General features: G+C 44.3%; 1 protein-coding gene across 10 annotated transcripts in view; it reads left to right on the top strand.

The window, feature by feature from the left end:
- SLTM (SAFB like transcription modulator) overlaps positions 1–10,970 on the top strand; it is a 125,707-nt gene extending 114,737 nt beyond the window's left edge. For 7 of the 10 annotated variants that reach the window (XM_088445320.1, XM_088445335.1, XM_088445301.1 and 4 more), the window contains 10 exons: positions 4,632–4,789; positions 5,230–5,324; positions 6,025–6,188; positions 6,573–6,753; positions 6,932–7,056; positions 7,195–7,359; positions 8,505–8,819; positions 9,045–9,180; positions 9,486–9,634; positions 9,872–10,970. In XM_088445320.1, coding sequence (XP_088301446.1) covers positions 4,632–4,789; positions 5,230–5,324; positions 6,025–6,188; positions 6,573–6,753; positions 6,932–7,056; positions 7,195–7,359; positions 8,505–8,819; positions 9,045–9,180; positions 9,486–9,634; positions 9,872–9,977 — 1,594 coding nt within the window. In that variant the 3' untranslated portion in view covers positions 9,978–10,970. The remainder of the gene's footprint in view (positions 1–4,631; positions 4,790–5,229; positions 5,325–6,024; positions 6,189–6,572; positions 6,754–6,931; positions 7,057–7,194; positions 7,360–8,504; positions 8,820–9,044; positions 9,181–9,485; positions 9,635–9,871) is intronic. The other 3 variants (XM_088445312.1, XM_088445293.1, XM_088445282.1) reach the window with 1 other exon arrangement.
- The last annotated feature ends 3,460 nt before the right edge of the window (positions 10,971–14,430 follow it).

Below are 14,430 nucleotides of genomic sequence, written 5' to 3'. Positions count from 1 at the left end.
TTGTTTCACCAAGGCGCTTACAACCCTCGTGGGCCAGTTAGCTCCGCAGCCTCCATTCACTCAGATGGGATTGTCCCAGCAGTCAGTCGTGTTGTCACCCATGCAGGGTTTCCCGAGACAATCAATGGTACCCCACGGTCTCCCTATTTCCCCCTCCTCAGGTCTCTCATGAGCCTGCGTGGGTTAATTCGTTAACAAGCTCTGTACAGCAGTTGTCAGATGTGTTGCAGGGGGAGTCTGTGATGCGGCCCCACAAGCGGCCGGTGGCGTCTCAGTCCGCTCCTTATGAGGATGACGACGGGACGTCCGATGATGGGGAGATTCTGGATCTTTCTGACCAGGAACCTCCCCGTCCTAAAGAGTCGGACGCTAAGTCTAAGGTGTATATACCTGGCCTTATTCGTGCAGTCCGGACTGCTTTAGTTATTGAGAATGAGGAACCTCCGGTATCTAAGTCCAAATACGCCTTTTTCAAAGAGGTTAAAGGAGATGCCACAGTGTTTCCTCTTTCGGGACAATTAGTTGACCACCTAGAGGAAGCGTGGAAACAGCCAGGCAAACGATATCAGCCTCAAAGGCGTTTAGCAGTGGCGTATCCATTTGCGGACAATTATTTTGCTAAGTGGGAATCACCTTCACAGGTGGGTTCTCATGTGACACGCCTTGTCCGTAGTGCCACGTTACCCATGCCATCCATGTCCTCCCTTGAGGATGCTACGGACCGCAAGGTAGAGATCTGCCTGAAGTCCGTCTATTCCCTTGCAGGGGGGGCAGCACGGCCAGCTATGGCCATTTGCAGGGTCGCCAGAGCTATGGAGCGCTGGGCTGATACGTTGGAGGTGTCCTTCGATCCCGACTGTTCGGCTGAGCAGGCGGAGTTGATAGGCAATCTCCGGGATTCGGCCACTTATATCAACGAAGCAGCCTTAGATATTAGTACCCTGGCATCTCGAATTTCTTCGGCAGCGGTGGCTGCTCGTCACACTTTGTGGTTGCGATCCTGGAAGGCGGATGCTGATTCCAAAAAGGGTTTGGAGGCATTGCCTTTTAACGGAGAGGTTCTCTTCGGTCCGGACCTGGACAAGATTATAGCCACGCTGGCGGCAGCTAAATCAGCATGTCTCCCGTCGGCTACTGTTCCTTCTGGTTCAGGTACATCGTCCTTTCGGGCTTACAGGGCCCAGGGTAGGCCTAAAGCACAGTCTTTTCCCCGTCAGGCTGGCCCAAAAAAATCGTCCAAGCCCCGGAAGCAGGCCTGGAGTACCAGACGTCCGGTCCCTAAGCCAGATGACAAGCCTGCGGCCTGACGGTCCGGGCCTCCCTTTGGGGGATCCCAAAGTGGGAGGCCGCCTGCTGCAGTTCGCCCGGTGTTGGTCGGTCACCACGACAGACACTTGGGTTCTCGAGGTGGTCTCACACGGGTATGCCCTGTCATTCTGGCACAGACCCCCGGCTCGATTCTTCACCACGGGTCTACCATCAGACCGGAACAAAGCCACGGAGCTGCGGAAGGTTTTGCACACTATGCTCCAGGCTGGAGTTATAGTGCCTGTTCCATTCTCCCAGAGGGGCCAGGGTTTCTATTCCAATCTCTTTTTGGTGCAGAAACCCAATGGGTCGTTTTGTCCGATTCTCAACCTCAAAGCTCTCAACAAATCTCTGGCGCTGGAACCTGGGGACTACATGGTGTCATTGGACATACAGGACGCTTACCTGCATGTCCCTATTCTTTTGCGCCATCAGCAGTTCCTCAGGTTTGCAATCCGCAGCGACCAGTTCCGGACGTTACCTTTTGGCCTGGCGACAGCACCACGTGTTTTCACCAAGGTGATGGCGGTCATGGCGGCTTCCCTGCGGCTGCAGGGGGTCCGCATGTTGCCGTACTTGGACAACCTTCTATTAGTGACAGGATCTCCGGAGCTCCTTCTGCGCCACTTGGACCTGACCATTGCGCTACTGCAACGGCACGGCTGGTTAATAAACTGGCAGAAGTCCACCCTTGTCCCGTCTCAGCGGAATCTGCACCTCGGAGCCTTATTGGACTCGGGACAGCAAAGGATCTTTGTGACAGGGGAAAAGAACTCTGCCTTACAGTCGAGGGTGCGCAGTTGTCTGCAGAGCCGCCGGGTGTCTCTACACTCGGCGATGAGGTTACTGGGCTCCATGGTGTCGGTATTCGACATGGTGGAATATGCCCAGTTTCACTCCAGACCTCTGCAGCACCTGATCCTGTCCAAGTGGAATGGACTGCCTCAGTCTCTAAAATCCCAGACGATATTGGTGCTCACTCCGGAGGTTCGCCTGTCCCTTTCCTGGTGGTTAGAGACGACCCATCTCAACAAGGGTTGTCCGTTCTGGGTGGCGAATTGGGTCCTGTTGATGACGGACGCCAGTCTTCGGGGCTGGGGAGCAGTTTCGGGTCCACACTTGTTCCAGGGCAGGTGGACTCCGGCAGAAGCAGAGCTTCCAATAAACATCTTGGAACTCCGAGCGGTGTTCAACGCTCTCCAGCAGGCACGTCGGGTTCTCCAAGGTCACCCAGTGCAAGTCCAGACGGACAACGCTACCACCGTGGCCTACATAAACCGGCAAGGAGGAATCCGAAGTCGGGCGGCTCTCGTGGAGGTGTCTCAGATCCTGGTATGGGCGGAGCGCAATCTTCCAGCCATATCAGCTGTCTTCATCCCGGGAGTGCTAAACTGGGAGGCGGACTTTCTCAGTCGCCAGGACGTTCATCCGGGAGAATGGTCCCTGCACCCGGACGTTTTTCAACTGCTGGTGGACAGGTGGGGTCTTTCAGAGATCGACCTCATGGCGTCCCGGCACAACAACAAGTTGCCGGTGTACGGGTCTCGCACAAGAGACGAAGAGGTGTCTCTGGTGGTTGCTCTGTCCGTCCGGTGGACGTTCCGGTTTCCCTTCTTCTACGGGTAATCCGGAAGTTCAAACAGGAAGGAGGGATGCTCCTGTTGATAGCTCCCGCATGGCCCAGACGGCACTGGTTCTCAGACCTTCAGGGTCTGTCCGTGGACAGTCCTCTGCGGTTGCCGCTTCGTCCGAACCTTCTGTCACATGGTCCTTGTCTTCACCCGGACCTGACTCTGCTGTCTTTGACGGCGTGGCTGTTGAGACGGCCATGTTAAGGTCCAGGGGTTTTTCCAGCTCTGTAGTGCGTACATGCTTAGAGCTCGGAAGCCGTCTTCCGCGAGAATATACCATTGCGTGTGGCATACGTTCTTCCAGTGGTGTCGGCCGAGAGGTTATGCACCGCGGGAGTTTCGTCTGTCTCGGATTCTCGCCTTCCTACAAGCGGGACTAGACCATGGGCTTCGACTTGCTTCTTTGAAGGTGCAGGTTTCTGCCCTGTCTGTCTGGTTCCATCGTAGGATTGCTACAATCCCGGATGTGCGCACCTTTATGCAAGGTGTTCTACGCATTCAGCCACCCTTTGTTCCACCTGTGGCGCCTTGGGATTTGGCTGTGGTCCTGAGGGCTCTCCAGGGACTGCCGTTTGAACCACTGGGCTCAGTGGATCTTAAATGGCTAACTGCTAAGACTGTTTTCCTTCTGGCCATAGCTTCGGCCAGACGTGTTTCTGATTTAGGGGCTCTTTCTTGTAGACCCCCTTTCTTGATTTTTCATGGCAACAGGGCAGTGCTACGCACTCAACTTTGGGAAGAAACTCAGGATGTTTCCCAGTTTCATGTTAACGAGGAAATAGTTGTTCCGGCCTTTAACTCACCTGGCCTTTCAGTGGATGAGGCCACTTTGGATGTTGTGCGGGCCTTAAGGATTTATGTTGACCGCACTTCTTCGTTTAGGAAGTCGGACGCCTTGTTTGTCCTCTATGGCTTCCGTAAAAAGGGTTGGCCTGCTTCAAAGCAAACTTTGGCAGCCTGGATCCGTATGGCTATTTCTGAAGCTTATCTTCATGAAGGTCTGCCGGTTCCTCCTTCTGTGAAGGCTCATTCCACTAGGTCTGTGGGTCCTTCGTGGGTAGCTCGACGTGGTGCCTCTGCAGTCCAAATCTGCAAGGCTGCTACGTGGTCCTCTGTCCATACCTTCGTGAGGTATTACAGGTTTGACACCTTCGCCTCTCAGGATGCTTCCTTCGGGCGGCGGATTCTCCTTTCAGCACAGGAGCGTCCCCACCCTTAAAGGATACTGCTTTGGGACATCCCCAAGGTATCCTGTGGATACCCTATGGACCCTGAAGTAGAAAATATGAGATATGGTAAGAACTTACCTTTGTTATCTCTATTTCTACGAAGTCCATAGGGTTCCACAGGACTCCCACCCTGTCGCACCTGTGCTGCAGATGGGCTTTACTCTGGTCACCGGTTTTTCTGTCTCCCTCTGGTGAGAATGTGATTCTTGTGTGTCTCCAGATCTTCTCTCTCTTCCTTCTCCTCGTCCGGCCTATGGCTTGGTAACTAACTGAGATGCCTTGGCTCGGGGGCGGGGTATAGGAGGGGGACCCTAGTGCATCCTGGGAGGACTGAAAACTTAACTCTATGGTGCCCGATGCCTGACGTCATCACCTATACCACAAGGTATCCTGTGGAACCCTATGGACTTCGTAGAAATAGAGATAACAAAGGTAAGTTCTTACAATATCTCATATTTTTCAGGCCCTTGGGTTCATTTAAAAAAGAAGACAAGAAATCTGACAAACCAGACAAGAAAGAGAGCAAAGATGGTAAAAAAGATGGCAAAGACAAGACTGACAATGGAGCTGGTGGTTCTACACAAGATGCTGCAAGAAAGAATGATGAGCGGAAACGGCCAGGTAGCCCAGCAGCTTTTTACTTTTAAATTTGCAGGGCTAACCGCTTTTCACATTCTAACTTTTGCTGAACTATTTCTACCATGATGCTCCATCATCAGTTGCAAGGGCATAATACAGAATGTGAATGATGTTTGTAAATGGAGACCATTTTTAAATATTTTTGATCTTTCTCTATCGTGTAATAGTCAAAACGCTATTGAGTGCAGCTATTTTAGGGGATGTCTAATATCAGAAACCAACTGTCCAGAAAGTCTTAGATTTATTTAGCATTACACCAAGAGTAAATTGTGTACTCTCCCTTCTAATGGGGATGGGAAGGCCATGGTGAATGTATGAAAATGAGTACTGAAATAGATCCTGGTTTTGTCATGCTGTATACATGGCATTGTAGGGACACATTTGTTTTCTACTTTCCTAACTCTTGTTACCTTTTATCATAGCAGGCAAACACCCTGGACAGATGGTGGTAATTGACCAAACAAAAGGAGATCAGTTTTACATGAGGCCACAGATGAGAAGAGGACGATTTGATAAAGTAAGTTGCCTAACCACCCATTATTTAGGGTATATCTGATGTCTTTGAGCAAAGTATCCCCTTTATCATTTAAGCTAAAAACACCCACCCAAAAATCAAAAAGCCAAAGTATACAAGGAAATTAAGTAGAATTTTGTGGCTCTGCTAAATAGTATGTAACGTTGCTGCCTTCGTGCGTGGGTTTGGTTTTGACGAGGACCCTAACTTCTTGGAGTTTGTGTGGGTTTCTGGGTATTCTCTGGTTTCCTACCATAGGCCAGAACATGCTTGTAGGTTTTATGGATGCTGACAAAGATGGACTGTAGTGTCTGAGTTAATAGTTTGATGTGAGCTCCAATGGGAGACAGACGGATGAGAAAAATAGCTTTATCTCAGTACAGCGCTATGTAATGTGGTGGCACTATAAATTATGATAAATAAGGCACCTGAACTGTCTAACTTTTTCTGATCGAAAGCACGGTGGGAACCAGAGATCAATGTGCAGTGAGTTTTGTTGGACTTAACTCTCCTCACTCCAGCGTCAGAATGGTGCAACAAATTAAATTAGGGTCAAATGCCCTGCATAGACTAGGAGGATGCTAGCTGAAGGTACTTGCTGCTACTGACCTCTTCTTACTTGTATTATATTAAATATCTAATCTTTGAATCTGAAGCTAACACTTTTGATTTAAAATGTCCTTCCTGTTTGTTTGTATTCTAGTTGAGAAACAGGGAGAGGTTTTTTCCGTATAAGATGAAATTCCGTGAGTTTAGAGACAAAAAAGATATTTTGACGTTTGAAAAAATGAAAGCACAAAGACTCCGAGAAAATGTGGAACGGTTGGAGCGTTTGCAGAGATACCACAGAGCAGTGGAGCTAAGAAGGTAATTTGTAAGACTCTGTAAAAGTCTAAATAACCCCGTGCTTGGAAGCTTTTAAACCTGGTACCCGATCATGGTAAATGAGATTTGTGACCCATTATCAAGGTCTTTATTTTTGCACTTCTGATTACTAATAAATATGGACTAGCAGTTGGTATGCACAATCTGTTTGGAAACATCGACCCATGGTGACCATAAATACTTTGCATTAAAGCCCATGTTTTTGTTCCAAGCACACTTAAGACCAACTTTTCTATAGGAACAACAGATTGCCTTTGGCAGTAGTACATACAAAGTTAATGATTTCAATCAATATTTTTATCTGTCTTGCTGCAATTTATAATTACTTAAGGAAGGGAGGAAACTTATTTATTTTATTTTTATTAGGCGCAGAGAGATGGCTGAGCGAGAGAGGCGGGAGAGGGAGCGTGTTCGAATAATGCGAGAGCGAGAAGAACTTGACCGCCTCCAGAGAGAGCGTGAAAGACTTGAAATAGAAAGACAAAAACTGGAGCGTGAGAGAATGGAGCGTGAACGCCTGGAAAGAGAGCGTATTCGTATTGAGCAGGTGAGCAAATAAAATGAACAAGCAGTTTGTGCTGTAAGGTTTATTTTGTACAAATGTGTTTTTGTTTTTTTTTTGTTTTTTTAATTTATAACAGTTTCTATTTTATTTGCATAATTTGTTCTGCTTCAGACTATTAAACTGATACTGTAAATGGCACTCATTACAATCTACTCCACAGGAACGGCGCAAAGAAGCTGAGCGCATTGCACGTGAAAGAGAACAACTGCGGCGACAGCAAGAACAGCTTCGCTTTGAGCAAGAGAAGAGGAACTCTCTGAAGCGGCCACGGGATGTTGACCACAGGTATCCAAAAAGGCATAAATCTTTAGACCAATTTCTCTCACAAAGGAGTTGTAATCCGGACAAAATATAAGTACTTACTTCCCTGGCATCGTATTGTACAGTTAATATATGTACTGATCTTGCTGCTTCTTTTAATAGGCGAGATGATAACTTTTGGGGCGAAAACAAGAAAATGGCTATGGAAACCGATTCCCGCTTCAACCAAGGGTCTGAATACAACCGCCAGCAGACAAGATTCAATGACTTTGATCATAGGGAGCAGCGGGGTAGATATCAAGAGGGTTCATCAACGTCTTTTGAAAGGTAAGACCGCAAGTTTCATATCTTCATCAATGAGTGAGACTGCTTCTTAACACCACCCATCCAACTTGTTCTCCAAATATTGTTAGGTTGGGCTCTCTAAAAGCTCATATTCTGTTGTGCATTTGTTACATTCTTATTGCACACTTTTAAATTCGAAGTGAACTTATCTGGAACCCACTTGTATGGCTAACATGCCTTTTTTCCATTTTCTGATTAAACAGCTGAGATGTTAAAGTTGCTCAGGACGCATGACTAAGTCACTTAATAAGTAAGATGTTGGATTGTCTCTTGCACTATTATAGTGACGGAATAGGCAACCCTACTCGCCAGAACATGTGATTGTGACCAGACAATCATAGAATTTGACGAAAGAAGACCCATTTAGTCTGCCCCTTTTAATTTTATGGTAACCTCAACCCTATTTGATCCGTAGCTCTTTGTAAGGATATCCTTGTGTCTATCCCAAGCATGTTTAAATTGCTTTACTGTCTTAGCCCCTTCCGTCTTTGATGGGAGGCTATTCCGCTAGTGAAACATTTGTTATATAGCATTTGTCTCTATGGGGCGATTCAATTTAGCATGATGCTGGATAACTCCTGGAAAATAGTTCCCGGAGCTATCCAATTCACTGCACTGTTGGCTTGACTAAAGGATTTCATCTCGCAGTCTCGTGCGACCAGAAATCCGACTAAAGTGGCGCCAGCTATGCTGTTTTTCAGCTTAGGCTGGCGCTAACAGCCTCGCGGTCGAAATTACCGCGACTAAACACCCAGCTTTAGGCGTGCTAACCGGCTTTTTCCGACTAATGTGGTTTTAGGCAGACTTGGCAGGGCAGTGAATTGAATACTGCCAGGAACTCCTTCCCGGGGCTTTTCAGCATCGTGCTGAATTGATGTAATTGATGTGATCGCCCCCAATGTAAGAAATGGCAACACCTGCTGTGAGGGCACACATTACAGCTCCTGAGCTGGTGAGGCCGAGATTGCAATAGTGATTCAAAGTGGTGTTAGTCACATTCACGTGTATGATTAAATGTCTCTTGCTCAGAATGCGAAGATGAGCTTTGTCAGTTTATTCTGCATTAAGCAATATTTGCAGCCAAAGGAACTGTTATCTCACTCTGTAATATATAATTCTTTGGCTAGACGTGATCGCTTTGTGGCCCAAGGAGAAGGCAAAAAACCCTTTACTAAGAACTTCAATGATGCAAGACGCAATGAGGTGGCACAACCACGAAATGAGCCACGGGACACAGACAGGAGAGATCGGGATGAACGAAGAGCAGTTGTTGTAGAAAGAACAGGCACAAACAGAGCTGATGGTCAAAGTCATGATCGAGGAAGACTTAGTAATCCAGATATGCAGCAAGGCCGTCATCAAAGAGATGCTCCAGCAAACCCACCACGGTCAGCAAACTGGAAGGGAGAAGCAGCAATGGTAGCAGATAAGCGGGAAGCAAGGTACTGTCTAACAGATCTACTGCTGGGTCATTGTTTTGCAGAAACCATGTTCACTTTACAACAATGCTAACCGGTTCTAATTAATAATTTCATTGCCTATTAATATATTGATGCTGACCTCAGTTTAGAATGTAATGGATAGTTTAACTTTTTTGATAACACTGAAGCACTTTGGTAAGAAGAAATATTCATACCTAAGCTCTATACTGTTCTGTCACTCTGCAGAACGGACAGGCCAGGAAGAGATGCATCTGCCCATTCTTCACGGGGTGGCCATGGCAATCGTGGAGGTAAATCTGGCTACAGTGGAAGAGATGGTGATCGGGCAGTAATTGTGGGGGACCGTGGGAGTGGTGGACAAGTAAGTATTTATTTTTTTTCTTCTCTGAGAAGCACATGGGAATGAACATTTCATTTTCACAAAGACCATCACTACTTTTAGCTGTGGGTTTGTAAAAGTTTAGGGGCTGTGTGCATTGTACATTCTTACCAGCAGCCTGTAAATGTGGTCTTATTCTCCGATAACCATTTATTGACCAATGTAATTTGTGTTCCAATAATGGGTTCTGCTTGCATTTCTTAGTATCCAAATTGGATGCATGTGCCCTGTAACACAACAAATGTTTGAAATCTCTAGTTTTCAAAGCTTTATTCTTTGTTGTGCAGCATTATAATGAAGGAAGACACCTACCCCCTGGCCGGGATAATTCTGGCCCAAGGAAGGATTGGCATGGCCACAACACACAGGGTAGTGGATATGATGGCAGAAGGATGGCAGATGCTCGCAGTGGAGGCGTTATGTCTTCACATACCAGGTATTTTAAACTATAAAACCTTTTATATTGGATTTTGTTTTAGATATTTGAAGTTTTGCAAATATTTAAACGCCACTAAAATTTATACTGCTGTTTTGTATACCCATAGATGAAAAAATAAAGACATCTTGTATATTTTCTTAATATTTTTGTGTAGACCATTTTTAATTAATAGCACTTTGTAATGACAGATATTAGTACGTAACTTTTTTTTTTTTTTCTTAATTTCCCCTTTAGTAATTCGGCAATCAACAGAGTTGTACAGATGCCAGGTGGATCCATACAGCGGGGCAGCAGCTCTGGTTTCAAGTCTTTTAAGGGAGCACCTCCAAGGAGATATTAAGTCATTGGCTACCTGGTTTTCAAGATAACTTATTCATTTCTTGTAAACTGTAGTGAATTCAACAGGGCTTTTCATAAAGCTCTTAGTCCCGCTTCATTTTTTTTAACCATTTTAATTTGTTTTATGATGTAGGACTTTTAATGGTGGATTTAACTTCTTTCCAGGGCTTCTGTGCCCAAGGGAATGATGCGGAGGAGCCAAATGTTGAGATTTTTTTTTTTCCTTGTGCTAAGATGGTGCAAATTGCGATAAAGTGCAAGCTGGAAACGGCCAAGAACACTTACTAAGTTTCCATATGCTTTCAATTTTGGACCATCTCAGTGCAGACCCTATAAATGTGTTGTAATTTTGTCATATGTAAGGATTGGGAGGTCCTAAATATATTATTTTGATCTTCCAACTAGCTTGGCTTAGTACAGGCTTTTCATGTTAAACTGAACTGGGCACAACTGTGTAAATTGGTCTTTTGAAATACTTAAGATGGTGGAAGCTTCAAAGCCCTTTTTCTTGATCTAGATTATCCTATGACTAAGAGATCCCACTTTGTATGAGCTCATAATGAACAATGTAAATTAGAGATGTACTCGTAATGGCCGGTAAGATAAAAATAGATTCAAGTGTAGCTTGCACCATCTGTTTTGTATGGTGGATATGACTCATCCTGCCATTGTTAATATTGCTTAGCTATAAAAACAAAGTGCAGAAGACTTGGGTCAAATTGTTCATAATTGGCTATATATCTGGTATAGGGCTTTGTATTCAAGTTGTAGCATACATTTTTTTTTTTTTTGTTAGTGTTTTAACATTCAAACCAGATAGCCTCCCAAAATTGTAGGATATCTTTTCTTGTAATTTTTTTTTTTTTTTTTGCCCTATGTCTGGAAAGTCAAGTTACACTGTGCTGTGTTCATGATACTGACTACAAAGTTTGTTTTTCCTTGATGTCTTGTACACTTTTTAGGTGGTATAAATAAAACTTTTTGTTTCAGTGTTTTTGATTTTACAATAATTTTTTGCTTTAACTATAACAAAGTACACATCAATAAAATACACATGAAACTGGGGTTATAAGGCTCTTCATGAACCCAAACTCTACCATATATAGGATACAAATGCAAAGACTAGGCTGAAGTTCCGTTTAAAACTTGGTGGGCTAATCACCTTGGGGTATTGGTTGTAGAAAATGCGTGACTAGTATTTATCCTCAGTGGCTTAACTATTCACTGGATAGGTCTCATATTGTTTTAATTGTGAAATGCCTTTTTTGATCTTCACAACACATTTTATGTTCGTTTTATTTTTTTTAATAACTTGTAATTTGTTTTAATAATTCCTAGTAATATTTCTGTGACATTAATTTGGGACCACTGAGCAATCGGAGTTTTAAACTAAGTTTGGTGCAATTAAATATTTCAATGCTTAACTACTTAACTGACCATTTATTTTACTAAAGGGCCCTCATAAATTTTGTAGGGGGGGTGTCGTCTTGCACACACTAGGTAATTTGTGTATCAACAGGCCCCTATTATGTTACCATCCACTCCCCAGTGGCAATAGATCTCCCAGTGCCCTGTGTCACTGAGTATTTCACACCCCATCACCCAGGGCCAAAAACCTTTATGGGCATATTGCCCCTAACCCCCCAGTAAATCCTCACAAGGGCATTACCCCCTCCATCCATCTAATGCACAGGGATCTCTGTGTCCACTTCGTAATGTGAACCTGATTTCTGTGATGAAAAGTGTAATTAGTACTGTAAAAGTGAAATAGAGCATATTAAAAGTCCATGCTTACTGTTATTGCAGTGCTGGGAGAAGTACTTCCCCATGCTGCAGCATGTTGCAAGTATGAAAGAGTGTGATATATTTTGTTGACATAATGGGAAATCCTACAGTCAACATTCAGAATATGTGGACATAGAAGACTTTTACTCGTAGCCTAACCCGAACACTTATATTAGGTGTCAGCATTCACAATGTCGTCATTATTTCAGTGTCAACATGTTGAATGTTGACATTCTGAATGTTGACAAACTGAATACGTACTATTTTTTTTTAATTCAATAGTTTTTATTTTCAAGAAAAAACAAAAGAACAGAAAACAAAATAAGTACAATAATAAAGTACATCACATTAAACAGTCTCTGTGTGGTCTCTTGTATAAAACATATCCAATAACATAATATAAAGCATACAGGGCATATTACACCACGGATTCACAATTATGGCATACATCTCGTCTATACATTACATAAATAGAAGCACTACTACAACCTCCTCATACGAGCATGTAACACACTACACATATACATCCCTACGGTTTCATTACAATTATTACAAAGCAACTAAGTACTATGCACATCTCTATCCCCATTGGTTATCCGCGCCTGATCAAATCTATTCTCTTCTTGTCTCTTCCCATATGGTGAATCCAGCTATCTACCCCAAACAAGATTACATTTCTTCTCAGCCTTCCTGGCTAGATACACAAATTTCTCGTGTGCCAAGGTCTCATTTACCACTGCTACCCATTGTCCTATCGTTGGACTCTCAGGGGCCAACCATGTTCTAGCTATGCAAACCTTTGCGAGCATACATAAATTAACATATTGTACAAAATGTTTATCTAATGTATCCTCGTCAATAACAGCTAGTGTACATACCATGGATGTTAGCATATCCCTAGGAACACCAGTGGATGTCAATATACAATTAACCTCTTCCCAAAAAGAGCCTATAATAATTTAATAAGCGATCTGGCGTTAGATATATTCTATGTAGCAAGAACAGTTGATTTGCTGAAACCGAACTGTTGTAGTAGCTACTCTTGGACTACCCAGGGCTGATTTCCACACATCGTCTGGCAATAGTCCAAGGTCAGCTTCCCATTTTTGCCTAATGGATGGTAAATCCATATCGTGATGATCTCGCATTAAAGCTGCATACATAACAGACACTAAGTGCCTTGGTCCAGCATCCAGTAATAAAATTTTTACAGGGGAATCCCGGATCATTGGGGGAGCATCCACAAATTGTGCATCTATAGCATGATGAAGCTGGAGATATCTGTAAAAATATTGTTTGGGAACATTAAACTCACATTGCAGCTGTTCAAACGTCTTAAACACCCCAGACGCATATAGTTGTCCAAGTGTGTTCACCCGCCATTTTCCCCCATACCCTGTCTACCTGCAGCGAGGCAAGCTCCTCAAGCCCCTTAGTATTAAGTAAGGGAGTATCAGGATCCATCCCTGGCGCTGGAAAATCTGCATGACGTGCCTCCAAATCAAGACCGCCTGCCTAACCAATGGAGCTCTAACACCCCTCAGGTTACCACCAAGTAGTATTTGGAGTGGAGTATGTCCCCGGGATTCCTGTCCCACCAGAAGAGTCTGTAATCCATCCGCCTCCAGACCCTGTATCCATATCCACAATTGCGTTGCATCATAATAAAACTTAAAATGGGGGTAACGCCAGTCCCCCAGCATCCCGTGACCTAGTAAGTGTATTCAATTGAATACGGGCTCTGCGGTTAACCCAAATCAAAGAGGATAACAATCCATCTATTTGTCTGAACACACTCTGAGGGAGGTATATTGGGGAGTGTTGCAACGCATAAAGGAGTTTTGGTTGTAAAGCCATTTTTACAAGGTTTACTCTGCCAGTGAGTGTTAATGGCAGTTTTCCCAATGTAGCCACCCGGGATCTTAAATATTCTGTTTGCGGCTTAATATTTAATGGCATATAACTATGTGGATCGTTAGTTATCCATATACCTAGATATTTGAATGATTCTACCCATCTTAATGGGAGGGATATAAGCGGAACAATGGCACACTCTAATGGGAAGCATACATGATTTGTCCCAATTTATCGACCGACCCGAATACCTTCCAAAGGAGTTAATAATTGCAAGGGCATTAGGCATGGTAGTGTCGTATTCTGAGATAAAGAGCAGGATATCGTCAGCATATAATGCTATTTTATCTGATCTATTACCCATGGAAAATCCCTGAACAGCAGGACTAGCCCTAATCAAACAGGCCAAAGGCTCAATGGCCATGGCAAATAGAATGGGTGACAAGGGGCAGCCCTGCAGTGTACCTCTGGAAAGAGGATGAGATAATACCATTGACCGATACCCTAGCCACAGGCGCCGAGTATAGCAATTTAACCCATTTAATGAAGCCAGAGCCTATCCCAAACCCCTTCATTGTCTCCAATAAGAAAGGCCACTCCACAGAGTCAAACGCCTTAGCGGCATCTAATGACAATTATTTTAGAAGAGGGATCCTCGTGTGAAATCTGCAGTTGGGTAAAAAGGCGTCGAAGATTAAGCGAAGTTGATTTTTCTGGCATAAATCCAGTCTGATCTGGATGTATCAACTGGGCAATCACTTGATTTAACCGAATGGCTAGGACTTTAGCAAGGATTTTAATGTCTGTATGGAGGA

This window comes from Taudactylus pleione, unplaced genomic scaffold (genome assembly GCF_031769625.1).
Source record: "Taudactylus pleione unplaced genomic scaffold, aTauple2 ptg000019l, whole genome shotgun sequence".
NCBI lineage: Eukaryota > Metazoa > Chordata > Amphibia > Anura > Myobatrachidae > Taudactylus > Taudactylus pleione.
This window is presented reverse-complemented; position numbering and strand designations above follow the sequence as displayed.